Source organism: Panthera tigris, chromosome B4 (genome assembly GCF_018350195.1).
Source record: "Panthera tigris isolate Pti1 chromosome B4, P.tigris_Pti1_mat1.1, whole genome shotgun sequence".
Classification (NCBI taxonomy): Eukaryota; Metazoa; Chordata; class Mammalia; order Carnivora; family Felidae; genus Panthera; species Panthera tigris.
Genome location: NC_056666.1, coordinates 57741204 through 57768774, shown reverse-complemented (window position 1 = coordinate 57768774; position 27571 = coordinate 57741204). Strand labels below are relative to the sequence as shown.

The window sequence follows — 27571 nt, the reverse complement described above, 5'->3', positions numbered from 1 at the left end:
TAAAATCCTATAACATATAAAAATTTGATTATATATGTCTTGAAACTCTTGCTGCTGTGCTATAATACATATGTAATAATAATAATAATAATAAATTATATTGAGCTAACTAAAAAGTTAATTTTTTCAGAAAAAGACTTCTTATACCTAGTAGGGTTGTGGATACATGTATCTGAATTTAAGGGGTATGAAATTTTACCTTATACTTAAGTATTTTATACTTAATTAAGCTGGCTTTCAATATGAGAAAACAGGAAACACATCATTTTTATAAACTTTAAAAAATGTCTATTATTTAAACTCAAAATAATAAATACAGCAAAATACGGTTTACCTCCATTACAAATGAGTCTCATTTGCTGTAATGCTCTGTGTAAGCCCTTCTTCTGTTTTAATACCTTATATGTGAAACATTTTAGAGAGAAGCTTTTTAATAAATGTAAAATATTCATGGATTAAATAATAATTCTGTAATTTTGGAGAAATGTCACATTTAGCAGCCACACATTACTACATCATTGTTCAGGAGCAGTTGCAAGGTAAGCGATTGGATATTATTTCCAATTCATTAGTCTTTCTATATCTCACTGATCGGAAAAATCCCAATAGACAACAAACATATCTCAAGCCTAGATTTTCATAAATTGGTCCAAGCATTTTTCCCTTCTTACAGAATGACTAGAAAAATGATTTTTTTTTCAAATTTAGATTTCTAGTTAATGAAACTGGCAATATAAGTCCTCAGGGTGTCTGTGCATATTGAGTGGGGATGACAGACAACTCAGCAAAAATTTTCTACAATTGTGCTTTTTTCCCCCAGCTTCAAGGCACCACTATTCAAACCAGCATCCTGGACCCACAGGAAAGCCTAACCTCCACAAAACAGCTATAAATACTTGGCAGATCATGAAAAAGATAAATTTCTGGATATATTTTAAAACCAAGACAAGTTAAGAAACTGACTAAAAGCAAGAAAAAGAAAGTTCAGATGACAGACTTACTTACATGTAGAAGACTGGCTCAAGTCAATGAGTCTAACACATGTCGACAGCATAGAGCAGGAAGAATGTTTTTCCTGTGCAAGTCATTCAAATAGCAACCTGCATAACATTTACATGAAAATCCGTGTCCAGCCCATTTGCTTTTGACAGCAAGCGTCTAATGGAGGGTGGGGTAGCCAGGTACTCATGGAACAAAGTGAGACATATTCTCCCATGGGCTGGGTCAGCAAACGCAGGCCACGCACACAGGCATGCACACACACACACACACCAGGATTATCTCAATATTTAGATAGAAAAATATGAAGAATAAGATATTATTATTATTATTAATATTTAGGTTATTAGTAAGAGTAATTAATAGGCCTAGATCATCTCCCAGGATTACTTTATTTTTGCTCTTTTAGATAAAATGTTTCTTTAGCTATAGATTTTATGACCAGAGACCCTTCCATTTGTGTTACCAATGTAATTTTTACTATTAGATCTATTTTAGATGATCAGTACTACTCCAATAAATTCATACGGTTTTCTGAGGAAAAAACCTGAAAAGAGTCTACATATAGGCTTATTTCATTCTAACTTAAAAAAAAAAGTCCTTGACTCAGTGTTGGTTTCAATGTTGTGGAAAGAGAATGTAAAATCGAATACCAAAAGATCACAACTACTATAACCTAAACAAAACTAAATTTCCTCACAAGCTTTTTTTTTTTTTTGTACCTAAAAGGACACCACACCCTCAGATCTACAGGACACACCTACCAATCTGAGGTTCATTTATAGTACAGTTATCAGTCAACTTCTACATGTTCCAATTTTGCAACTGGCAATGTTATTTATTCTCCAAGGTTATGACAGACAATGACCAGAAAATCTTCTGAGATATTTCAAAATTGACTCTGTCCTTTGTCTCATAAATCATCTCCTCCTAGTGATAGTATATCTTAGACAAAAACATGTAATAACATGGAGGAGACCTCAAAGACCTATTTTTTTAACAGCCAAATTAAAAACAGAGAAATTCATCTTCATATCCTCTGATTGTGACAAGGTATTGTTTTTGTTTTTTTTTTTCATTGACCTATGGTTGACATACAATGTTTTATTAGTTTCGGGTAGACAACATAGTGGTTTGACAATTCTACACATTACATAATGCTCATGAGAAGGGATCTTTTGAGCTTCACACTGCTGATAATTCTGATTCTGGGTGACAGCTATAGCTGCTTTCTGAGTGTTCACTAGGAAACAGGTACTTTGCATACATCATAAAGTGTCTTGGTGGGGTCAGATCTGAGACTGAAGTAGGTAAAGAGGAGAATCCATTTCTTTCTTTCTTTTTTTTTTTTAATGTTTATTTATTTTTGAGACAGAGCATGAGCAGGGAAGGGGCAGAGAGAGAAGGAGACACGGAATCTGAAGCAGGCTCCAGGCTCCGAGCTGTCAGCCCAGAGCCCGACGCAGGGCTCGAACTCACGAAGAACTGTGAGATCATGACCCGAGCCGAAGTCAGACGCTTAACCGACTGAGCCACCAAGGTGCCCCGAGGAGAATCCATTTCATTGTCATGGAATCTTCATGAAGCTCCTTAATTCTCTGAGTGTGTGGGGACACACATAGGTACCTAGGCACATGCCCAGTTTGGCTCTTCGGTTGCTGGTCAGACTCCGTGGTGGGAGCATGTGATTAAGAAAAAGAAGACAGACTACAAGGAGAGACAACTGGGCCCTGGAGAGAAACTGCCAAGAGTGAGGAAGAGTTGAGGAAGTCGGGCTAAACAGACCGCTGGGGCCCCCCCACTGACGGGAGCCACAGTACTGGAGTCAGTGGGAGACGGCTCCTGGCCACTGTGCCTCCCAGCCCACTGGCTTATCTCTGTATGCACCTTGACACAGAGAGGGTCATTTTAACAATCCCATCACAAGTAGTCCACCCCCCAACACTGTAGAAGGACCTTGCGCTGAAGTACTGAGACAAGAAAGGAGAATCCTCTCTGCTGACCGGGGAGTAAAGATCACTAAGGTGATCAGGCACAGAGCTCCAAAGAGTTAAGCATGGAGGGCGTGTGGGGATTATGGGTCACAAACAAAAGGCCTGCAGAGATGTGAGTGCTGAAACCAGCTTCCTTTCCCCTAAGCCTCTCAGGAATTGAAGCATCCTGCCCTGGGACTCACTAGTTGGTCAGGCCTGAAGGACATTAGGAGATATTGGTATACACCCCTAGAGGCTCTTGGAAATGTTGAGACAGGACCCCATGGAGAAGAAAGGCCTTCCTATTCATCAGCGAGTGTGGAAACAGAATTAAGGTTTGTCTTTTCTTTAAATATAACTGATTTGGTTTGTTCCCATGGACTGGTTAGGCCAGAACATAGCCATTGCTTTATGCATATGCGTACATGTAATGCATGTATGTGTGTATTTGAATCCTCCAAAGAACCCTGAAAACTAGTATCTCTGTTTCACAGGGTGGGAGGGTAGGAGGGTGTCAAGAAAATTCAGAGAGGTTAAGCCACTTGTCTAAGTTTACACAGCGAACAAGTAATAGAGCCAGTCTTAAATCCAGGCCTGCTTGATTCCAAAGCCTATGTGATGTGGCTATAATTCTAAATCATTACCAGAACAATTTTAAATAAATACAAAAGTAACAGAATAGAATAAGTAAAATTTGTGTACCCGTTCTGCAGATTCAGCTATTACCAACCTGTGGCCACTCTGTTTTGTCACCCACTAAACCTACCCCTGCATTGTTTTGATGCAAATCCCAGATATCATAAATATTTTAGTCTGAATCTCTAAAAGGCGAGGTTTAGAAATAATTTATTCTCTTTTTTTTTTCTGCAATATTCCAAATAAATGAATTTTCTGGGTCAGTAGAGTAACTCCATTTTTCCCAAAAATGTCTTAAGCTGGGCCCCAAATTATTTACTATGAGATGTTCTTTTTGAGATAATAATCTTATTAGAGTCCTTTGCTCACTCAGATAGATCCTCTTAAGAATACGGATGTTCAGGGGCGCCTGGGTGGCTCAGTTGGTTAAGTGTCTGACTTCAGCTCAGGTCATGATCTCACAGCTCGTGGGTTCAAGTTGCTTGTTATGAAGGCTCTCAAGAGTGACAAAAATCCTAGAGTTTGAAGCCAAAGACGTAAGAAAAATACCATAATTTATGGGTCACTGGGATAAACACAGATTACATTTTCTGGCAATTTTTATCTCACATTTCATTCTAAATCCCTGTACTTATTAATGAGAATGCTTAGAAAATTGTTTTCTAAGGAGAATTTTCTATTACTTATGAAGTGGGGGGAGTTGAGGGGTAGGAAGGTAGGATTTACTCTCATGAGAGAGTGAATCATGCAGTGAACAGGCTGCAGAGATTCTTCAGGGGAGAAGAAACCTGGAAAGGGAACAGCGAGAATTAGTGATATCAGCTGCCAAGTGCAGCAGACAGACTGCTTCCTGGGGACTCTAGAAGAAATGGCACAGAATACATCATGAGAACCTTCAGGGAACCTATACGTTTCCCCAGGAATGTTGGGTAGGAGTTTCCATTGTGATGTGTTAGCTCCTGCTTCTTAATGGCATCAAGACCACGGGGGGGGGGGGGGGGGGGGAACAACAACAACAACAAAAACCAAAACTCAGTCACATAGCCTAATGACAGTGTATTTGGAGATCCTTTTAGATAAATAAAGAAGCTCATTTACTAGCCAAAAAACTACTTTCAAGGTAATTATGATCAATTATTATGAGTGAAAGTTCTAAATTCAGTATTCTAAGAGGAGCCATGAGAAAGGCTTATTTTTTGAACATGGACAAACAAGAATTTGAATCCCACATTTGCTAGTTACCAGTTGAGTGATCTTGGGGAAGTTACTAACCTCTGTGAACTTCAGCTGTGTCATTTGTAAAAGCCGAGAATGCCTACCAAAGTTGCAGAGAAGATTAATAACATGGCATGTGGAAATGCTTTCCTACAAAGTACCTGGTACACAAGTGATGTTTGTTTCTTCCCCATTCTTGGTAAAATCACTGCCAGATAAAAGGGAAATTACTAATAACCAAACATCCTGTAAGCTTCCAAGTTCAACTTCCTTCATTAAACTTACAATAACTGCTAACTAATAGCAGAATAGATTCATTTCCTTTTTCTTTCCTTTTCTTAGCTACTCAATAGGATGGGTATTAAGGAACAGAAAAATGTCAGATACACACACTTAAAAGGAATAATAAGAACAAGTCATATAACTTAGCAGTGAAAAGAACCCCATTTATTAAACGGGCAAAGATCTGGGGAGATATACCTCCAAAGAAGAAGCACATTGGTCAACAAGTACAAGAAAAGATGTTCAACACCATTGGTCATTAGGAGAATGCATACCCAAACCATCAAAACCTACGTCACACCTGCCAAGATGGCTATAATCAAAAAAGAGACAAATGTTGACAAGGATGTAGAGAAACTGGAATCCTCATGCATTACTTGCAGGAATATAAAATGGTGCAGCGACTTTGGAAATCTGTTTTATAGTTCCTTGAAATATTACAGATACCATACGATGTAGCAATTCCACTCCCAGGTATATGCCCAAAAGGATACCATATGGGTACAGAAAAACTTATACACTAAAGTTCATAGTAGCATTATTTACATAGGTAAAAAATTGAAACAACCCAAGCACTCATCAGCTGATGAATAAAATGTGATATAGACATACATTGGAACATTATTCAGTTATAAAAAGGATTGAAGTACTTGTAACATGCTACAACATGGTGAAACTTGAAAATATCATACTAGCTGAAAGAAGTTGGCCCCAAGAGGTTATTCCATATATATGAGATATCCAGAATAGGCAAATGCATATACAGAGAAAGTAGATTAGTGATTCCCTAGGACTGAGGGTTTGGTGGGAAGAAGGGATAGACTGTTGATGGGTATGAGGTTTCTTTATGGGATGATCAAAATGTTCTAAAATTGATTTTGATGGTTGTTGTGCAATTCTGTGAATTTAATTAAAAGCAGTTAATTGTTCTACCAAGAACCATAAAATACCTAAAATACCATAAAATAAACTTAACCAAAGATGTAAAAGATCTGTATGCTGAAAACTATAGAAAACTTACAAAAGAAATTGAAGAAGACACAAAGAAATGGAAAAACATTCCATGCTCATGAATTGGAAGAACAAATATTGTTAAAATGTCAATACTACCCAAAGCAATCTACACATTCAGTGCAATCCCAATCAAAATTACACAGGCATTCTTCTCAGAGGTAGAACAAACAATCCTAAAATTTGTATGGAACCACAGAAGACCCCAAATAGATAAAGTACTGTTGAAAAAGAAAACCAAAGCTGGAGGCATCACAATCCTGGACTTTAGCCTGTATTACAAAGCTGTAATCATCAAGACAGTACGGTATTGCCACAAAAACAGACACACAGACCAATGGAATAGAGAACCCGGAATTGGATCCCCAAATGTATGGCCAACTAATCTTTGAAAAAGCAGAGAGTATCCAATGCAAAAAAAGTCTCTTTAACAAATGGTGCTGGAAGAACTGGACAGCAACATGCAGAAGAATGAAACTAGACCACTGTCTTACACCATTCACAAAAGTAAACTTAAAATGGATAAAGGACCTGAATGTGAGACAGGAAACCACCAAAACCCTAGAGGAGAAAGTAGGAAAAACCTCTCTGACCTCAGCCGCAGCAATTTCTTACTTGACATATCTCCAAGGCAAGGGAATTAAAAGCAAAAATGAACTATTGGGACCTCATGAAGACAAAAAACTTCTGCATTGCAAAGGAAACAATCAACAAAACGAAAAGGCAACTGACGGAACAGGAAAAGATATTTGCAGAGGGCATATCAGATAAAGGGTTAGTATCCAGAATCTATAAAGAACTTACCAAACTCACCACCTAAAAAGCAATCCAGTGAAGAAATGGGCAGAACACATGAACAGACACTTCCAAAGAAGACATCCAGATGGCCAACAGACACATGAAAAGATGCTCAACATCACTCATCATCAGAGAAATACAAATCAAAACCACATTGAGATACCACCTCACACCAATCTGAGTGGCTAAAATTAACAACTCAAGAAAAAAACAGATGTTGGCAAGGCTGTGAAGAAACAGAAACCCTCTTGCACTGTTGGTGGGAATGCAAACTCGTGTAGCCGCTCTGGAAAACAGTGTGGAGGTTCCTCAAAAAATTAAAAATAGAATTACCCTATGACCCAGCAATAGTACTACTAGGAATTTCTTCAAATGATACATGGGGGGGTATGTGTACCCCAATGTTTTTAGAAGCACTTTCAACAATAGCCAAATTATGGTAAGAGCCCACATGTCCATCAACTGATGAATGGATAAAGAAGATGTGGTTTATATATACAATGGAACACTACCTGGCAGTGAGAAAGAATGAAATATTGCCATTTGCAACAATGTGGATGGAACTGGAGGGTATTATGCTAAGTAAAATAAATCAGTCAGAGAAAGACAAATATCATATGTTTTCACTCATATATGGAATTTGAGAAACTTAACAGAAGACCATGGGGCAAGGGAAGGGGAAAAAATAGTTCCAAACAGAGAGGGAGGCAAATCATAAGAAACTCTTAAATACAGAGAACAAACGGAAGGTGGATGGGGGGTCTGGGGGAGAGGGGAAAATGAGTGATGGACATTGAAGAGGGCACTTGTTGGGATAAGCACTGGATATCGTATGTAAGCGATGAATCATGGGAATCTACTCCTGAAACCAGGAGCACACTGTATATACCATATGTCAGCTAGCTTGATAATAAATTATATTTAAAAAATTAATAAAAGCATTTACCTGAATAAGTTGTTTAATATGTGAATTATATCTCAAGCAATTAAAAAAAGGAAGAATACTGGATTGTTAGATCCTGAAACAGAACTGTCTGTTCCTTTTGACTGAGAAAATTATGGAACGTGGTTTCAGCTGTAGACAGAGGGATCACTCCATACATATCTCCATAACCTGGGGAGTTTGCCTAAATGACGTGTTATTTAGTGTTATTCTTTTTTTGGTAGAAAAGTACCATTAGCACCTAACTGCAGCAATGAATACTCTCTGGGCACTGCCCTACTTTGTGACTTTTTACAAAGTACCAGCACTTCAAAGATTATCTAGGTTTGACTTCAATTCTTAGACAGACAATGAGACCTAAGACTTATAGTCATTAGTAAATTTTAAGTCCCAAATCAGCCTGCCTCTCAAACAAAATATTCAGCATACTTCACCAAAATCTCCTTTTGTCTATTTATCCTTTAGCTTGTACTACAGAAGGAGTAGAAAGCCCCCACATGACTGAATTGAAATTTCTTGTCAAGAAAGGTTGACATTTCTCATGCATCTGTGTTTTGTGGTATAAGATTCTCACTGGCTATAAGAGTGTCCATAATACTTCAAAAAAATATACCATAGAAGAGGACCAGGATATGGTCGTACTAAAAATAGAGGTGAAATATAATCAAATGCTCACTTCCATCCTTAGATCATCATTCATCCTGAGGCAACCTGAAAGATCTGTTCCTGAGTGGGGGCCAACTTCAGGGCCTGGGCACCTGGCAACAGAAAACAAAGCTCCTTACTCCTGATGGAAAGACGGAGAATTTCAGCTAATACCAAATGTTTCCCTTCCCTGCCTAAGCTTAACCAAATTTCTAATTAAGTTCATGGTTTTAGTAAGACATAAGGAAAGCCAGCTCCAAGCTCTACCAGAGAGAGATGGCAAACCATAGAGAATCTAGCCAAAAATGGAAATAAAGAATTTGCAATTCAAAGTCTTGTTTCTGCATCCTTGATACAGAAAGGAAATTTCACCGGGTGGATAGTGCTCACAAACCCCACTGACATTTCAAACTTTTCCTGAGGAAGGTCAGTCTGTGTACTCAGAAAGGTGAGCACAGAGGAGCCTGGGGAGAGGGAGGATGTGGGGATAAGGATTTGCAAAGGCTCATTAACCTTGAAGAAGAAGGAATAGAAATGTGATCAAAACCTATCTGAAAAAGTTAACTTAGCAGTATATAGTATATTCCTAAAACCTGGGAAACATTTTGGGTAGCCCAATTTGTCTTTTTACATTTTAGAATGGATGTTACGGAATTCAAAGTGCAAGAAAACTGCACTTCAAGAAAACTATAGAGATACCTTTAAAATTGTCAATTTTCAGAAAGTTAGATAAGTTCCACAATAAAACCTTCTTACTTAACACATTATGGTCTCAGGATTCAAAAGTTTAACTGATTAAAAAGCTTAGGCAATAGGAATAGGGTAAATATATTTGGCTCTTTTAACTTACTTGTGTCTTCTAGTCACATCCAAAGCACCATCCTCTATTTTCACATGGTTGGGCCTTTCACATGCATCTTGGATTCGGTCGGCTACACCTGAGAAAGGTGTCAACTCCAGTCTTGGAATCACTGTAAGACTCTCTAGATGCAAGGCATCTGCAGAACAGAAAAGAATAAAAACAGAAATTTATTTCTGGTTTAAACTATATTTTACGTATATACATACATATTCTTTCCCTCCTGAGAGATGGAACTATTTCTGAAAAAGCAGAAGTCAATTCAATTCTATTTTAACATAACCCTCCCCCCCACCTTGATGCCTCGTTGTATGAAGTGAAAATGCCAATCTTTTAAAGCAAGTTGGGGAGGGGGCAGAAAAATCCCTGCCTACTAAGCAATTAAAGGGGTCAGCAATTTGCAACCAGAGGGTAAAATCCAGCCTAATTTGTAAATAAAGTTTTACTGTATCACAGACACACCCATTCATTCAGTATTGTCCATGGCTGCTTGTGTGATACAACAGCAAAGCTGAGTAGTTGCTGCAGAAACCATATAGCCTGCAAAGCCTAAGATATTTACTATCTGGCCCTTTACAGAGACAGCTTACCAACTCCTGAAGAGAAAATTGTCAGATGCTGTGACTAGAAGTCATTAAAGACACGAAAGAAATAGGGTGACAAACTGTTTTTTGGAGAAAACCATCTTGTTATGTGTTTTTCTGAGTATAGGAAAAAGAGTTTAATGGAAAAAAACAGGCTTTGGAGTCAATCACAAATTTTTAATTCAAATCCTGGCTTGGCCACATACTAGCTGTGTGACCTAGATAAATAACTAAACCACTCTGAGCCTCAGTTTACTTACATATGAAGTGTAAGTAATGACAAAATGACCTTAGGCAAATTACTAACTCACCGTTTCTGTTTGTTTATTTATTTATCATTTATTTTGAGAGAGCAACAGAGCATGAGTGGGGGAGGCACAGAGGGAGAGGGAGACAGAGAATCCCAAGTAGGCCCTGCACTGTCAGCACAGAGTCCAGTGCAGGGCTCGAACTCACAAACCATGAGATCATGACCTGAACCAAAATCAAGAGTTGGACACTTAACTGTCTGAGCCACCTAGGCGCCCCTGTTTCCTTATCTTTAAAATGGAAATGACATTAGCATCTACCTAGCAGGGAGGTGATGATTAAAGGAGGTAACAGCAATGTTAAGAGCAGAGAACTGTGCCTGGCATGCAGCAGGCACTCATAGGGACTGTTGACATTGTGATCACGTTACTACCCCTGGGTTAGTGTGAACAGAGTCATCTAGAGAAAGCACGAAGCTGTTGTATGATAGAAAAAGGCCATTAGCAGTGGTAGCACTTTTCCCTTCTCCACCTGAAATGACCCACAGATCACTCTGCTTTCTATTTATTTCTTCTTAACTTTATTTGATAACCATCCCATTTCTCTTGTCATTTCAGAACCAGGCATTAACTTTTGCTTTCACTCACATCTAGCTTGTGATGAGAGATGAGAGATGTCACTGCTTTGAGCCTTTCCTAAGATAAAGCTCATTCTCCTTAGCCTGGCCTTGAGTAATAGCCCACATGTAACCTGCAACTTGCTCCAAACTTATATTCAACTATATCCCAGCCAAACTCCAGTTTCCAAAATGACTTGTCCAGCTTTGATTCTTCTTCAAACGTTTGAAGCTTTTGCATTCTTACTTCTGTTTTACTTTGTTTTTCCCTCATGCCATTCTCCTCAGTTAGAATACCTTGTCCATGATTTTTGCTTTTCCAAATGCAACCCATGTTTCAAGGCCTGGTTCAACTCTCATTTCTTCTATGGAGACTTCTCTGAGCCCATTCTTTTTTTTTTAATATATATATATATTTTAAGTTTATTTATTTATTTTGAGAGAGAGAGCACGCGCGCGGAAGCAGAAGAGGAGCAGAGAGGGAGGGGGAGATAGAATCCCAAGTAGGCTCCATGTGTCAGCACACAGCCCGATGTGGGACTCGATCCCACAAACTGTGAGATCATGACCTAAGCCAAGATCAAGAGTCAGACACTTAACCAACTGAGCCACCCAGGTACCCCCTCTGAGCCCATTCTAATCTCCCTGATAATCTGTGAGCTCTTTTAAGATTGATTCTTTATTACACATAATACGGTGCTTTGTACAGAGTAAGTGCTCAAACATAAGTTCGTTGACTGAATTCTGGGATAAATATCCAAGTATTCAACAACTTTTTCTGTACAAATATAATTGTGATTATTTTCCCATTCAAAAAGAGCCCTACCCTCAGCCATGCCTGACAGGGTATAAGAGGGGGGCTATCCATGCTTACCCAGCAGAGGTGTGTACCAGCATGTATGTTTGAAAGTCAGGGGTGCCTGATGTATTCTTGGTTCTTGACTGCTATATTGTTTATGGCAACACTGCTTCTGAAGAGAAAATTAAGTACTGTTAGGTATCTAAAGGCATGTAACAGTATGTTTCATTATCTACTCTCTTTATCTCCAAAGGCAGAAAGACTATTACCGGTCTCAACCCTGTGAGAGAGGTCCAGAAGAAAATAAATGATGTCAAGTAAGAAAGCTTTCATCCTCTTGAACAAAAGGTATACTTTACCCTGTGGGTAAACTATAATTCTCATTAAAAATCACAGTTCAATAATTTAACAGAATTATATCAATTCCCAATAATCGACATTCTCATATAAACAAGAGCTTTGAGGAAAGAGGTATGGGTGAGGGGCAAGCTTAGTTATACAATATTTCATCATGATACCACAATCAAATTTAAAATATTGCCATACCATAGGGTCTACCAGCATTGTATGCATGTGTGTGATAAAGAAAAAGAATAGGAATCCATTGCCTCATCTCATAATCTCCCAAAGAAAAGTGGTAGAGTTTAGAGTTCTGAGACTACTGACACATACTGGACTTAACTTTCTATTTTGGCATAGTAGTGGTTTGCAACAGGCACTTAAATCGTTTCAAAAGGCTTAAACTTACCAGTTGTTCTTGAAGAGGTTGTTGAATTCCATCCGTGCAGGACAGGGGATCATAGCGAGGAAATTCTTCATCTAAACAGCTCTGTCATGAGAAAATGGTGGAACATATTCAAAGACAGAACGATGACAGAGTCAAAGAAAGATGCAAAACATATTATGCTTAAGAGAAGATATGATGCTACCTGAGGAGGGTAGTTATTGGCCAGTTCTTTCTAGTGTTCAACTTTAAGGGAAGAGGTTTGTAATTGTAAAGCTTTCATTTTCTTTTCCTCATTACTTGTTTTAGAAATGAAATCCAACGATCAGGGACAGGAAACACAAGGGCTCTGTCATTGAAATCTTTAGGCAGAGGCCAAAGAAGCTTGGTGGAGACATGTCAGTGTAGTGAAAATGGTGTCTATGAAAATTTTATAGCTATCAAATTGTGGCCCTCGTCCAAGAGTTAGATACATATCGATCACAGTTATGCTATAATATAAAATCGTGTTGGTGTTCCTAATATGATTAGAGAACTTTTGGATGTGGAGGTTTTTCCACTTCAACTTATTATAGGGGGCTTTCTAGGCACTCTGCCTAGCTTAGTCTCCACATGAATAATTTTTGTTCTACTTAAACAGATGTGCCTGCAATACACCCTTGGAAACAGATACATGCAGACATCACCCCTCTCTTTCTTCCCTTCTCCAGTCCCTCCCCCCCAGTGCCAAACTTACCCTTCCTTATGTTCCTCATTTAAGAACAAAAAGGAGAAATTCACCAAGTATCATGAGGGAAAGAAATACATTGAACTCTGCCATGGATATATTGAGATATCCAGACAGAAAGGAGTTGAAAGTTTAATTCAAACAGGAGAAAATAAGAGACAATAACCACCCCAGCCCATCCAAGAGTCCACATTCAACAGTATCAGAAAGGAGGTGCCTAAGACTAAAAAACTGGCCCTTTGCTAATAGATAAATTCTCAAATGTTTCTTCTTTGAAAGATGTTATTAGAAGCCATTCACTAACGTGAGTTCTCTCCTCTTGTTTTGCTAAATGCTTTCAGTGCATAAGAGAACAAAGTCCCCCCGAGGATTTTCTTCTAAATTGGTTATTTAATTTTATAATCAAAATCATTATCTATTATAAATTAGCTTCAAAACCTTACACAGATTGGACCTTTTCCCCACAGTAAACACACATCACAGGTTTTTTTGTTTTTTACCTGAAACGGTAAGCCATGGCGTCGTCCTTTAATTAACTTCTTTCTCAGTGACTCAACTGTTGCTATAAAAAGAATTCATAACCAGCTTGCTTAATATGGACGATAGTAACCCGCTTTTTCCCCTGGTTAATTTCATAAACTTTTAACAGTTTTAAATTTGGGGCCTGAGGAAAGGAGAGGGAAAAGCAATGACTTCTGAGAACACTGTTCTCAAATCATGTCCTGGGGCAGTGGATACAGAGAACAAAGGTTGGAGAGGCTAAACCACTATCACTCTTGGGTATTAAAATTAACCTTGGTAGATGCAATTGTCTTCTAGAGGTGAGTCATAGCATTATTTCACCTTCACATAGGAATACACCTGAGAGGTCATCAGTCCAACTGCCTACAAGGTAGAAATCCTCTCTCCAAGCAGCTTCTGCTGGAGCTATGAGTGATGGGAGCCCCAGAATCCTACAGGTACATCTGAGATCATGAGAACGTTGTTGTCCAGAGGATTTCAATGATGACTCAGTATGCATGGAGCTGGGATCAGACGCATAGGATAATGCTCAACTCGGTGTACTCTTTCGTGCAATTAAAAATATTTATCTTTCTACTTAAGTGAAATCTGTCTCCTAGTAACTTCGAAATTCTCATCTCTGGAGCAACAGAAATGAAGAAAAAAAATACCTTTTTAACCCTGAGCTACATAGTAACATATCACTTATTTGACAATCCTTACTCTTTGAAATATAGCCAAGAACCAGAAAACAGGCCCAAATCTTTTGAACCAAAATAGATGTTGATATGCCTGCCCTTTATTCATGTGGCAACTCCTCACGCTTCCACTCATGCAGTAGGCTCTGGATTTATCTATAAATCTCACAAGCTCTGACTGTGTTCTCAGCCCACAGATGATTAAAAACAAATGAGGGTAGGAAGCTCTGCTAGATGGAGACATATTAATAGCTGCCACTTTTTTTTTTCCTTCTTTTCTTTTTTTTTTTTTTTTTATATCACTAACAGCCAGGAAAATTAACAGCAAATATTCTGGTGTCCAAAACACATGTGAATCTGGTGCTTATTTTAAAGACCAACAGTTTTATATCTCAATAGCCTGAAGAAATTCTGAACCATGAAAATAATGTTAATATATGTGAAAAGTACTTAATCTATGAAATTATTTTTTCTAGGAAAAAAGGCTTGAAAAAATAAGTAAAATTCTATTTTGTAAGACTTTTTTTGGTAAAAATTACTTATTTTGCAACTAAGCTTGACACAGTGTTACTGGGCCCACCAGGAGGAAATTATCTTTTTAAAAATTTCTAACACACTTAAGTAGTAAAATTATTTAGTTTTTAATACTTAAAACTCCAGTAAAGATTCCATTTTAGAAAATTCTCTGTGTTAACTCTATTCATAAATAAAGCCCTAAACTTCTCCAGACCTACATCTAAGCAATAGCAACCAAACCTTTTAGAAGTGGCCAATATTATGTCTCTGAAGGTAATATATCTCCAAAACACTGTCTCTGGATTTTCCAATTAAGCTTGTGTTTCACAAGAAATAATGAGCTAGTAGAAGGCTGCCTAAATTGCCCATCTGCTTTCCCACCAGGCAATCTTGGGTTTTAGGAATAGTCCATCTCAAGACATTTAAATTGTAAACCTTATTTCAACAGATGTTTTGTGAAATGTGTAGCAAGTATTTCCATATGTTTTATAAGGCAAAACATGTTGCCTTTATGACCCTAATTTGCATTCACCTTTGCATTCTTTTTTATGTGTTTGGAGTTGGATCTGCCATGTCTCTAGGACATTTAGATTTCACATGGAAGGAAATAAAACAATGGCCACTGTATCCCCTGCTGTTGCCATCTGTGATATAGGATGGGACCAGGTGTCTCGGATACTTTGCCTCTGAAGAAGCTGAGACAAAACAACTTTCCAAATGACTATGCAATGAGGCTTTCGGGCAAAGGCCCTGCAATTAATTGGCTGTTGCTAATTTAAAGCCATAGAATTAGAGCTATAATAATGTTAGCTATCAGTGATGGTTGATATTTAAGGAGTATGGACTCTTGTAACACAATATATGTGTCACCTCATGTTCTATAAAAGCATGTATTAAAAAACATCAAATTTCATTGAAAACCACAGACAAGGAGAAAATAATTTACAACACATATGTCTGTCAAAGGACTCGTCTCCAAAATATGTCAAGAAATCCTCTAACTCAAAAACAAAAGGACAAACGTCCTAATTTGAAAATGGGCAAAAGACTTTGATATGTCACAGCCAATCAGCACAAAAATGAAAATCACAAGATACACAGGAGAGTGGCAAAAAACAAAAAGACTGATACCATCACACGTTGATGTTGTAGAGCACCTGGAACTCCCAGACACTGCTGGTGAGAGTGTGAAATGTTACTGACCCTATGGAAAACTGGCAGTTTCTTAAAAAGCTAGTTACAGCTACACTACGACCTAACAACTCTGCTCATAGATAGATCTTTCTCCTAAGTTAAAGAAAAACATACGTCCCTACAAAGACCTATACACAGATATTCATAGCAGCTTACTCCATAACACCCCCAAACTGCAAATAACTTAGATGTCCAATAATAGGAGGAAAGATAATCAAATTGTGGAACGTTCATATAAAGAAATATGGTTCAGTCATGAAAATGGCATACCAATGAGAAATAAAATAGTAAGATAACTATTATGTTGAGAGTAAGAAGACAGACACGAACAAGAGTACATACTTAATATCTCAATTCTGGAAGATAAACTAACCCATCGGGGATAAAAATCAGATCAGAGGCTGATTCTGGGCACCTGGGTGGCTCAGTCGGTTAAGCATCCAACTCTTGATTTCAGCTCAGGTTATCATCCCATGGTTTGGTTGGTGGGATCGAGCCCCATGTAGGTCTCTCCGCTGACAGCACGGTGCCTTCTTGGGATTCTCTCTCTCCCTCTCCCCCCCACCCCCCCGTACCTCCCCTGCTTTCAGACACACTCTCTCTTTCAAAATACATAAAAATTTAAAAACAAGAAAGATCAGAGGCTGATCCCTGTAGTGGAGGAGGTGGGAGAAGGACAGTAACTGGAAAGTAGCACAAGGGAACTTTCTGGGGTTATAGAAGTTCTGTGTTTCGATGTGCATTTGGCAAACTGGTTAAACACTACACTTAAGATCTGAACATTTCAGGATAGGTTAATTGTGCATCAAAAAATGAACATAAAAATTGTAAGACCAAAAATAACTGAGTTTATGAGATAAACACAGTTCGGGAGAGATCACTAAAAACGCACATGTACCACTGTAACCAGAGCACTGACCAACACAATTATAAACTATTAGTGCCTTGGGAGAAAATTTGGATCACTGAGACATGCATCTTAAGATGACTGACTAAAGGCTGCCTCACAGGATAATAGAAACGTACAATAACAAAAGCATGGAGAGCTGGTGACATTTAAATGGGATAGTGCTGGTGGGGTGCTAAGAAAATGCAGATGGAAGTAGAACTCTCGGGCAGCAGGACTGCTAAAGAGAACACAGGAGGGACTACAGTCTGCCACAAGCCAGAGCTCTGCAAGGCTGGGTGCACCTCTCTGGGGAGGGAGGCCCAGGTGCAGACCCTTGATTTTAATTTTCTTAAAGTAAAGCTGAAAGGGCTCCTGCTGCCTGTCAGCAGCCAAAGCCGAATGCTTCTTCCTTCCCTGTCGAAGGTTACAATTCCATGCCTACCAACCCAGATCCTATTCCCAGGGAAATCATGAATGAAACGACATAACTTCCATATTATGCTCACATGTCATTATCCATTTGCCGATGGTGAATGAGGTAATGCACGTGGGAGAAACGTACTCTATCAGAACAGACTCTGCCAGGTATGACCAAGCACTAGCTAGTGTTTTGCATGTGTTATTTATAAACTACTGCATTTTCTGGAAGAGGATACGGAGACTCAGAGAGGTAAAGTGATTTGCCCAACATTATCCAGTTTCTCATTTGTAGACTTAGAATCAGAATGTAGGTTTGACTTCAAATACCATGCTCTTAATCATTATGCTATACTGCCTCCTAGATTATTTCATCCATTTCTGCATCCTACATTTGGGAAAATTTAGTCCCCCATCCCATCAGAGCTGTTGAGCAAGCTTTTTCTGACTTTGGGTTTTTCCCTCGGTTCTCAGCTCAACACCTATCTTTAAGTGTCTGAATCACGTGAACCCTTCTTTCTTGTCTCATTTCCCTCTTGTGTACTAGCGGCTCAAGACAAGTGGCCCTCATCTTGCATCCATCCTCAAAGCCAGATGGCTCTTATCTGTCCCATACCTCATGCCGTTCATGCTAGGGACAGCAAGTCAGAAGAGAGTTTCCAGTGAGATCATCTAGGTGAAAGCCTTCTCTAAACTATAAAGTTAATAGAAACACTATGCTCAAATAAGGAATTTATGATATACAGGAGCTTCTCGGGTTCTCTTGCCAAGGAAATATTTACAATGTCTAAAAGAAGTTAATTCCCTCATCAATGATTACATCAGGGACTCAATGAAGATTTCATGTGGGACAGGGGCAAGAAGAGGATGAACAGCAAAGAGGTGATAGCTTGGATTAGATCAAGTGGTCTATGTTTTGTGTACATTAGAGTCACTCTAATGTGTTGGGTAAATACCCTAGATCTAAGAAGCCTTTTTATTCCCTTTTCAAAACAAAAATCCATTTATACATCTAGAATGGCCTTTGTTAACAAGATACTTAGATACATATGTAGGTAAGAAGCAAAAGAAAGAAAATATGTAAGGAATCATTCCAGAAACTTAGCAGTTATAATGGCATATTTCATGAAGGAAAGCATGTACACTAAGAAATAAGTCCAGGGGCGCCTGGGTGGCGCAGTCGGTTGGGCGTCCGACTTCAGCTCAGGTCACGATCTCGCGGTCCGTGAGTTCGAGCCCCGCGTCGGGCTCTGGGCTGATGGCTCGGAGCCTGGAGCCTGCTTCCGATTCTGTGTCTCCCTCTCTCTCTGTCCCTCCTCCACTCATGCTCTGTCTCTCTACGTCTCAAAAATAAATAAACGTTAAAAAAAAAAAAAAAAAGAAAGAAGTCCAGTCCTGGTGGCAGCTGAAAGCTTGAATATTACTTATTCAATATTAAGTTCAGGACTTCTAATCAAATGTCATAAACAACTTCCTAGTTTCAGTTTATGAACACTGTCGTTGACCTTAACATTTGGACAAAATAATTGAATCTGCACCCAATTTGCTAATGAACCATTCTTAGATACAACAGAAAGTAATTGCCTTAAACACTTAATAAATGTATTAAGCTAAACAGAAAGTTTCAGAAGAGCTAAATGGATTTGAATATTTTTATTTTCTGACTCAGAATTCAAAAGTCTGACTCAGAATTCAAACAGCATGTGGTGGCAGTGGTAATGGTGGAATGTGCCAGGATGTGTTTATGTGATAACTGTCCTACCTCGCTGACATTTATTCACAGTCTATCTGGAAAATCTGCTGTACAGAACGTCTCAAAAATATGTGCTACCTAAATTTCCCTCTTGTTGCAAGGTTGATTTTAAAGGGCATTGTTAGAAAAATCCTCACAAGTAAATGGTCTTCAGGGTAAAATCTTGATATGTAAGCCTTCTATGGGCAGCAAAAGATACAATCAAGTACAAGAAGTTCAAAAAGCCAGGCAGGTTGTGAGAAACTCAAGATAGAAAGGAAACATCCACTCTACTTTATTCAGCCAGAAAAAAAACAAAAAAACAAAAAAACAAAAACACATTCCTGCGACTCAGGGTAGCTTTCATATTCTGTTTTTAATAATGTTTGGACCAATAAACTGGGGAAGACAAGAGCAAGTTCATAATATCAAGAAGGTATATTTTGGAATAAGTTTAAAAAGTTGACTCTTCCAACAAGGTACTATAAGGAAATCAAGGTGGGGGGAGTTGGAGGAGGAGATAAATTCTTATTTTTATAAAACAGTGGGTATAATGCTGATTTAATCAAAGATAAATATAACTGAAGCAAAAGATTAGTCCTCTAAGCACAGTGTCTAAAGCAAAAATACCATAAACCAAATTTGGAATGCTTTGTTATTCACGTCTCAACAAGAACACTTCTAATCACAAGGGAACCTTCTCCAATACCTTCTGAGCAATCATAAAATAATATATAGATTATGTCATTTAAAGCCACACACTGTCTGATGGAGTAAAGTAAACTGATAGTTAGAATTACTGAAAACCAGCAAGGTCTGCAAGGTTTAAAAATTATAATAAAATATTGAATAATTACTGTTATGTTAGAACTAGCCAAGTCCTTTAAACTTTTAAACAGCTTTCTCAGAGAGCAATAGAAAGGCTACAAAACAAACAAACCCAAGACTGAAAATCTCCATCTCTATTTCACCTGAAGCTTATAATTCATTTGTTTGTCACCCAAACCAATAACTGTCTCTAAAAAGAATATTTAGCTGGCCAGATAGAACAAAAAGCTAGCCAAATAAGGGCAATTGTCTGATAAATGCTCAAATAAGTAAGCTTTATTTTTACCAAATTATCTTTCTAGAATAAAATAAGCTTATGAATAATCTGCCAACTGTCATTTGACAATTGTCTCTTCAACTAAATCCTTAGTAAACATTTATCTACTTTTAGGTAATACAGAAAAATACTGAATATTCTAATTTTTTAAAGCAAAATATATATGTAAAGAACACCTTAAAATTTAAAAAGCATTCTCATATATTTAATATTTGGATACACTGAATTGGTAAGTATTTTGCCCCCTAAGATAACTACTTAAAAGAAAATAGAGAGGCAGGTCCTTTTCTACCATGTCTTGAGTACAAGTGAGCTAATAAAATCAGAGTAGAATATGTAAGCTATTTGCGATTTCAAATATCCCATGCATACAAGATTTTTTTCCTTGTTTACTTTTACAGATATTGAGAACTTTAATTTTTAAAGAAATAGCAGTCAGGGCCAAATCTAGCTCATAATAAAAGATCTGAAAGGGAAAGTTAATCGTTCAATCAATCTACTTAGTCACTAGGCAAGCCTCTCTGGAAGCCCACAACTCTGCCTTCTGGAACTATTTGGTTGTCATAAATGCAATAATAATACAGCAGCTGTAATCTACAAAAACGGCTGTAGTCTTTTTTCTCAGGTGGACTGAATTGGGACATAACAAATATTTGCTACTCACTTTTCAATTTTCTTGTCTTCCGCTCAAGTGTCTGGCAAGTATTCACTAACTCAGTATTTATAGTCTGAAGATTCCGTTGTTCCGAAATTGCGTCCTCTAATTTATGCAGCAAAGACTTAGCTTTGTCACTGGCTGAGTGGGCTGCCCGATCTCGATCCTCAACCTGGACACGTACAGTTAATGCTGGATTTTAGCAGGGTGGCCAGGAAAGAAAGCAATTGAGCGCTCACTGTTACTATGCACACGAAACTGAAAATGTGCTTTTCTTCTCAGGGAAGTGATAAGCCTCTACTGAACTTCTGCAATTCTGTGTTTGCATGGGCTTTGTATGCCTGAGCTATTTCTTCAGCGGTAAAAGTCCTGATATGTCAAGCTGCCTCTTTCTGCAAAGATGCCTCTTTTCATCAGTAGGCTGTTGACACCGCCTCTTTTACAACTCCCCGTTACTTCCTCCGCTCGATGCTGGTCGCCAGGGACTGAACTTCGCAGTTCCTCTTTGTTTTTTTTGTTTTTTGTTTTTTCTGTTCCTCCTCTGTTTTTTACTTCATGGTTTCAAGGACATCTGAGGAAACTTCCCTTTGAATATAAAGTAGTCAAAGGCCACCCTACCTGCTCTTCTCCGTCCTCCAGCCATGGGCTGGTTCCGTGGACCTTCCTAAGGTCAGCTTCCTGGTTGACAGCATCTTCTTGCAGTTGTTCAAGGGCTTCTAGTTGTTTCTGCCTGGAGTTAAAAAAAAAAAAAAAAAAAAAAAGGTCCAAACCACAAGCTGTCAGTGACATTTCAACTAAGAGTCACCCCTGGGAAGTTGTGACAAATTGAGACTTAATATACTTCCTCAGAGATCAGAGGAAAAAGTGAAAGTATTTACATATATATATAAATGCTTGACAAATAGAGAATTTTAACCAAAGCAATCATATCGATCAGTTGGCCTGATACCCCTACTTTACAGATAAGGGTATTTGATCTCCTATTTTACACTGGAATATTCAGTTTCCCACAAACTACATTCATAGTAGTTAGTATCAGTCACCAATTGCTTAGATGGTGGCACAGTGAGATCACTGAAAGAGGTGGAATATTTACACATCATAGCTAGCCTTTTTTTTTTTTTTCTGAAAAAAAGAGAGAAAAGAAAAAGAAGGAAAAAGAAACAAAAAAGAAAAGAAATAAGAGCTTTGTTTCATGATCTTGGCCTTTTCTAAGAGTTGCCCATCATGGTAAATCATGAGTATAGGAAGGGCTGCTCCCAAGCACAGATGAAACACTAGATGTTAGTATCTCCAAGTGAAGTCTTGTCTTTTCTGAAAACTTGACCCCTCTCCCTTTCTTCCTCACTCCAAATCTCTTAATGTTATTATGTTACCTCTCTTTTGGATCCAACCCTAATCCTCCAAATACATTAAAATGTACCTGCTCTCAGTTAGCTGGTATTATTTAAACCATGTTATGTATCAATATGTCCATGACTATCTGGAAACAACTGAATAAGGACCTTAGTTCAAAGGGATAATAAACTCTGGGAGCTTCAAAGCAGTGAGGAAAGCACTATCAGGTTTAGGCCTTTTGCATGCCTCTCAAATGTTAACAGAGTCAGAATCTCATTGTATATTTACATAAATCTATCCCTAACTACAAGAAGAATCACATGAGAGACCAGGATGGTTGCATAGAATGCTTACCATCATGGTAAACTAGCAAATAAAGCTCTAAAGAAAAATAAGAACTACCTAAACAAACAATATATTGAGCTTTATTTAATACCTTATAGTTAGTCTTTCCTTTTGCAAATTGTGGCAAAAATATTAAATATGAGATCTATCCCCTTAACACATTTTTAAGTGTATAATATTGTTAACTATAGGCAGAGTGTGGTATAGCAGATCGCTAGAAATTACTTGTCTTGCTAACTGAAGCTTTATATCCATTACGTTGCAACTCTCCATTTCCCCTTCCTCTAGTCCCTGGAAACCACCATTCAACTTTGTGCTTCTATGAGTTTGACTATTGTAAATACCTCATAGAAGTGTAATCATGACACTTGTCCTTCTGTGACTGGTTAATTTCACTTAGCATAATGTCCTCAAGATTTATCCATTTATCACATATGACAAAATTTCCTTCTTTTTAAAGACTGAATAATATTCCATTTTACACAAACACACACACGTATATATTTTATTTACCATGGATATTTAGGTTGTTTCTACATCTTGATTATCATGAATAATGCTGCAATAAACATGGGTATGTAAATATCTCTTCAAGATTTTGCTTTGAATTCTTTTGAACATATACCCAGAAGCGGGAATGCTGGATCATACGGTAGTTCTATTTTTAATTTTTTGAGGAAACTCCATACTGTTTTCCATAGCAGTTGCCCTCTTTTACATTTCTACCAACAGTGTACAGAGTTTTAATGCTCTACATCTTTGCCTACATTTGGTATCTTTTTGTGTTTTTTGGTTTTTAATAATAGCCTTCCCTAACAGGTATGATTCATTCATCATTGTGAAAGACTCATTGTGGGTTTTATTTGCATTTCCCTGATGACGAGTGATGTTGATCACCTTCTCATATAACTTTTGGTCAATTGTAGGTCTTCTTTGGAAAAATGTCTATTCAAGTCCTTTGCTATTTTTAAATTGGGTTATTTTGTTGTTGTTACTGAGTTGTAGTAGTTCTTCATGTATCTTGAATACCCTTATCAGATATATGGTTTACAAAAATTTTCTTTCATTCATAGGTTACCTTTTCTCTGTTAATTCCTTTGTTGTTCAGAAGCTGTTTAGTCTGATGTAGATCCACTTATCTAGCTTTACTTGCCTTGCTTCTGCTTTTGATGTCATAGCCAAGGCCAATGTCATGAAGATTTTGCCCCAAGTTTTATTCTAGGAGTTTTACAGTTTTAGGTCATATATTTAAGTCTTTAATCCATATTGAGTTGATTTTTGTATGTGGTATGTAGCAAGGTTCACCTTCATTCTTTTTGCATGTGAATATCCAGTTTTCCCAACACCATTTGTTGAAAGGATTATCCTTTCTCCACTGTGTATTGTTGACACCCTAGTCAAAGATGACTTGGCCATTTACACATGGCCATATTATTTCTGGGCACTCTATTCTGTTCTACTCTCTTTAGGCTAGTACCATACTTTTTGAATTACCATAGCTTTGAAATAGATATCTTAAAATAAGGAAGTGTGCTACCTCCAGCTTTAGGTTTCTTTCTCAAGATTGTTTTGGCTATTCAAGATCCTTTGTGGTTCCATATGAATATCAGAATTATTTTTTCTATTACTGTAGAAAATATGATTAGGATTTTGATTGGTATTGCACTGAATCTGTATATCACTTTGGGTAATATGGACCTTTTGACATTATTAAGTCTTCTAATCTATGAATACAGATGTCTTCACTTATTTGTACCTTCTTTAATTTCTTTCAGCAATGTTTTATAGTTTCACCTCCTTATTAAATTCATTGCTATTTTATTCTTTGGATACTGTTTTAAATGAAATTGTTTTTCCAACTTCCTTTTTAGATAGTTCATTGTTAGTGTATAGAAATGCATCTGATTTTTATATGTTAATTTTGTATGTATGCTGGAACTTTGCTGTATTTATTTTTGAGAGAGAAGCCGAGAGAAAGGGAGACAGAGATTCAAAGCAGACTCTGCACTATTAGTGCAGAGCCTGACACAGGGCTCAAACTCACGAGCCGTGAGATCATGACCTGAGCTGAAGGTCAGACCCTCAACTAACTGAGCCAACTGAGCCAAAGGTGCCCTATGTATAAGATCATGTCTGCAAATACAGATGATTTTACTGCTTCCTTTCCAATGTGGATGCCTTTTGTTTCTTTTTCCTGCTTAATAGGTCTGGCTAAGGACTTCTAGGAGTATGTTTCTTAGTAGTGGTGAGAGTGGACATGCTTGCCTTGGTTCTGATCTTAGAGAAAAAGCTTTTAGTCTTTCGAGTATGGTATTCGCTGTGTGCTTTTCATTTATGGCCTTTATTATGCTGAGTAGTTTCTATTTCTAGTATTTTGAATATTTTTATCATGAAAAAGTTAGATCTTGCCAAATGTTTTTCTTCATCATTTCAGATGACCATGTGATATATATCTTTCATTCTGTTAATGGAGTATATAACATTAATTTATTTGTGTATGTTGAACCATCCTTACATCCCAGGGATAAATCTTACATGGTCATCGTGTATTATTGTTTTTGATACCTTATTGAAGTTGATTACTAGTATTTTGTTGCACCTATACTCATCAGGAATATTGACCTGTAGTTTTCTTTGCTTGTAGTATCTTTGGTTTTGGTGTCAGCAAAAAATTGACCTCACTAAAAGAATGGGGAAGTGGTTTCTCCTCTATGATTTTTTGAAAGTTTCAAAAGACACCACCTGGTCCTGATCTTTGTTGGGTTTTTAAATAGTGCTTCAATCTCCTTAGCATTTTTTGCTCTGTTCAGATTATCTTTTCCTTACTGACTCAGGCTTGCTAGGTTATATGTTCCTAAACATCCATTTCTTCAAGGTTATCCAATTATCGGTGTATGACTGCTTGCTCATAATGGTCTTTTATGATCCTTCCACCCACCCCCACACTGTAGCATCAGTTGTAATATCTCCTCTTTTGTTTCTGATTTTATTTTAATCTACTCTTTTTCTTAGTCTAGCTATAGGTTTGTCAATTATATCTTCAAAAAACACAACTCGGGGGTGCCTGGGTGGCTCAGTCGGTTGGGCATCCAACTTTGGCTTAGGTCACGATCTAGTGGTCCGTGAGTTTGAGCCCCGCATCAGGCTCTGGGCTGATGGCTCAGAGCCTGGAGCCTGCTTCAGATTCTGTGTCTCCCCCTCTCTCTGCCCCTTCCCCGTTCATGCTCTGTCTCTGTCTCTCAAAAATGAATAAACATTAAAAAAAATTTTTTTTTTAAATAAAAAAATAAAAAACACAACTCAGACTTTCAGGAAATATGGGAGAAGAGGAGGATCCTAGGCTCACCTAATCCCACAGATATGCCCAGATAACACACACATCAGTGTAAACAAGCCATAAAGTGACCCAGACACTGAAAGAATAGACTTTCCACAGCTAAATGTAGAAAAGAGGCCACAATGAAGAGGGTAGGAAAGGCAGAGACATGGTCAGGAGCCAAAATGACTCATGGGACTGTCTGTTGGAAGGAAGGATGCCACTGGCACAGAGAGGGGAGAGAAGGAGACCCCACACCAAGCATCTCAGGCATGGGGGAGCCACAGTGGGAAGATGAATTCCCATAATGTTGGGCTTTGAAAACCAGAGGGGCCTAATAGTCCCACCAAGATACAGCATAGAAGCAGCAGTTTGAAATATATCCGGGGTATATGGGAGGGAGAGTTATTCACTTATCTCAGAGCAGGTGCTGGAGGGGGAGGGATCTTTGGAAGAGTTCTCCAAGAACTGCTCTTTACCCACCAATGACAGCTTCTCATGGGACTCAAAGGTAGAGAACCTTGAAGTTTGGTGCTACTACAGGTCTGGCAAAGTCCTGGTCTGGGACAAATCCAGCCCGGGTGGTCCCAGACTGGCCCATTAACAACACAAGTACCAAACTATGACCACAACAGGCAAGGAGAGCCATCGCAGATGACTGGATTGAAGGCAAATGTTGCTCAGCCATATTACCAGTGTACATGCAACACACATAGGAAACACTCCTGAAGGATCAGGTTCTGGTAAACAGGGGACATGGCACTGCGGAGCTCCACAGGATGTCTTCTTCATAAGGCCACTACTTTCAAGAACAGGAGACATTGCTGACTTTCCTAACAGATAGAAAGAGACACAGAGAATTAGGCAAAAAGAAAAAAAGAAAAAAGAGAGAGAGAGACAGAGGATTATGTCCCAATGAAAGAACAAGTCAAAATGACAGCAAGAGACCTAAACAAAACAGAGATAATATGCCTGTTAGAGAATTTAAAATAATGGTAATAATGGTACTCAATGGACTTGAGAAAAGATTGGAGGATTTCAGTGAGACACTCAACAAAGAGATAGAAAACATAAAATAGAACCAATCAGAGATAAACAGTTCAATAACTGAAATTTAAAACACATTAGGTAGAAGAAGGGGAGAAGACGGCAGCATAGGATGATGCTGGGCTCACCTCGTCCTGCTGATTGCTTAGATTCCACCCGCATCTGAATAATTTACCCTGATAACCACCAGAAGACTAGCAGAATGGACTATCTGGAGCCAAGCATAGACAAGAGGCCCACGGAAGAGGGTAGGAAGGGCGGAGAGGCGGTACGCGCTACACGAACTGGTGGGAGGGAGCTGGGGAGGTGGAGGGGCAGCCCGCCCTGCAAGGCAGAGCCCCCGAGCCTGGCTTGCAAAAGCAGAGGGGCCGGACTCCATGAGTTCTGACAGCTAGCGGGACTTAACATCTGGAATGTTATAAGTCAACAGCTCTGCTCGGAGAGCGGGAGGGCGAGAGGACAACGGGAGGGAGAGGTGTTGAGCCCCAGAAGACAGAGTTCAGCTCAGCAGAGAACAAAGGCGCTGGCCAGTGCCATCTCCCTCTCCCATGCCCCAGCTAAAATCCCAAACGGAACCAGTTTCTGTCACCGAACTTTCTTGCACTGCGCAAACACCCAACGCTGTGCTTCTGTGGATCCATCCCTCCAGTGGGGCTGCCTGGCAGCTCAGAGCCTGGAGCCTGTTTCAGATTCTGTGTCTCCCTCTTTCTCTGACCCTCCCCTGTTCATGCTCTCTCTCTGTCTCAAAAATAAATAAA

At 38.5% G+C, this 27571-nt stretch overlaps 1 protein-coding gene across 3 annotated transcripts in view; it reads right to left on the bottom strand.

The window, feature by feature from the left end:
- IRAG2 (inositol 1,4,5-triphosphate receptor associated 2) overlaps positions 1 to 27571 on the bottom strand; it is a 129345-nt gene that overhangs the window by 31010 nt on the left and 70764 nt on the right. Inside the window, exons 17-23 of one of the 3 annotated variants that reach the window (XM_042991966.1) lie at positions 21386 to 21497; positions 20777 to 20939; positions 13561 to 13622; positions 12358 to 12438; positions 11685 to 11781; positions 9353 to 9500; positions 8534 to 8615 (exon numbers count right to left, since the gene is read on the bottom strand). In XM_042991966.1, the coding sequence (XP_042847900.1) occupies positions 8534 to 8615; positions 9353 to 9500; positions 11685 to 11781; positions 12358 to 12438; positions 13561 to 13622; positions 20777 to 20939; positions 21386 to 21497 (745 nt within the window). Of the gene's footprint in view, positions 1 to 8533; positions 8616 to 9352; positions 9501 to 11684; positions 11782 to 12357; positions 12439 to 13560; positions 13623 to 20776; positions 20959 to 21385; positions 21498 to 27571 lie in introns of those variants that run through there. The other 2 variants (XM_042991964.1, XM_042991965.1) reach the window with 2 other exon arrangements.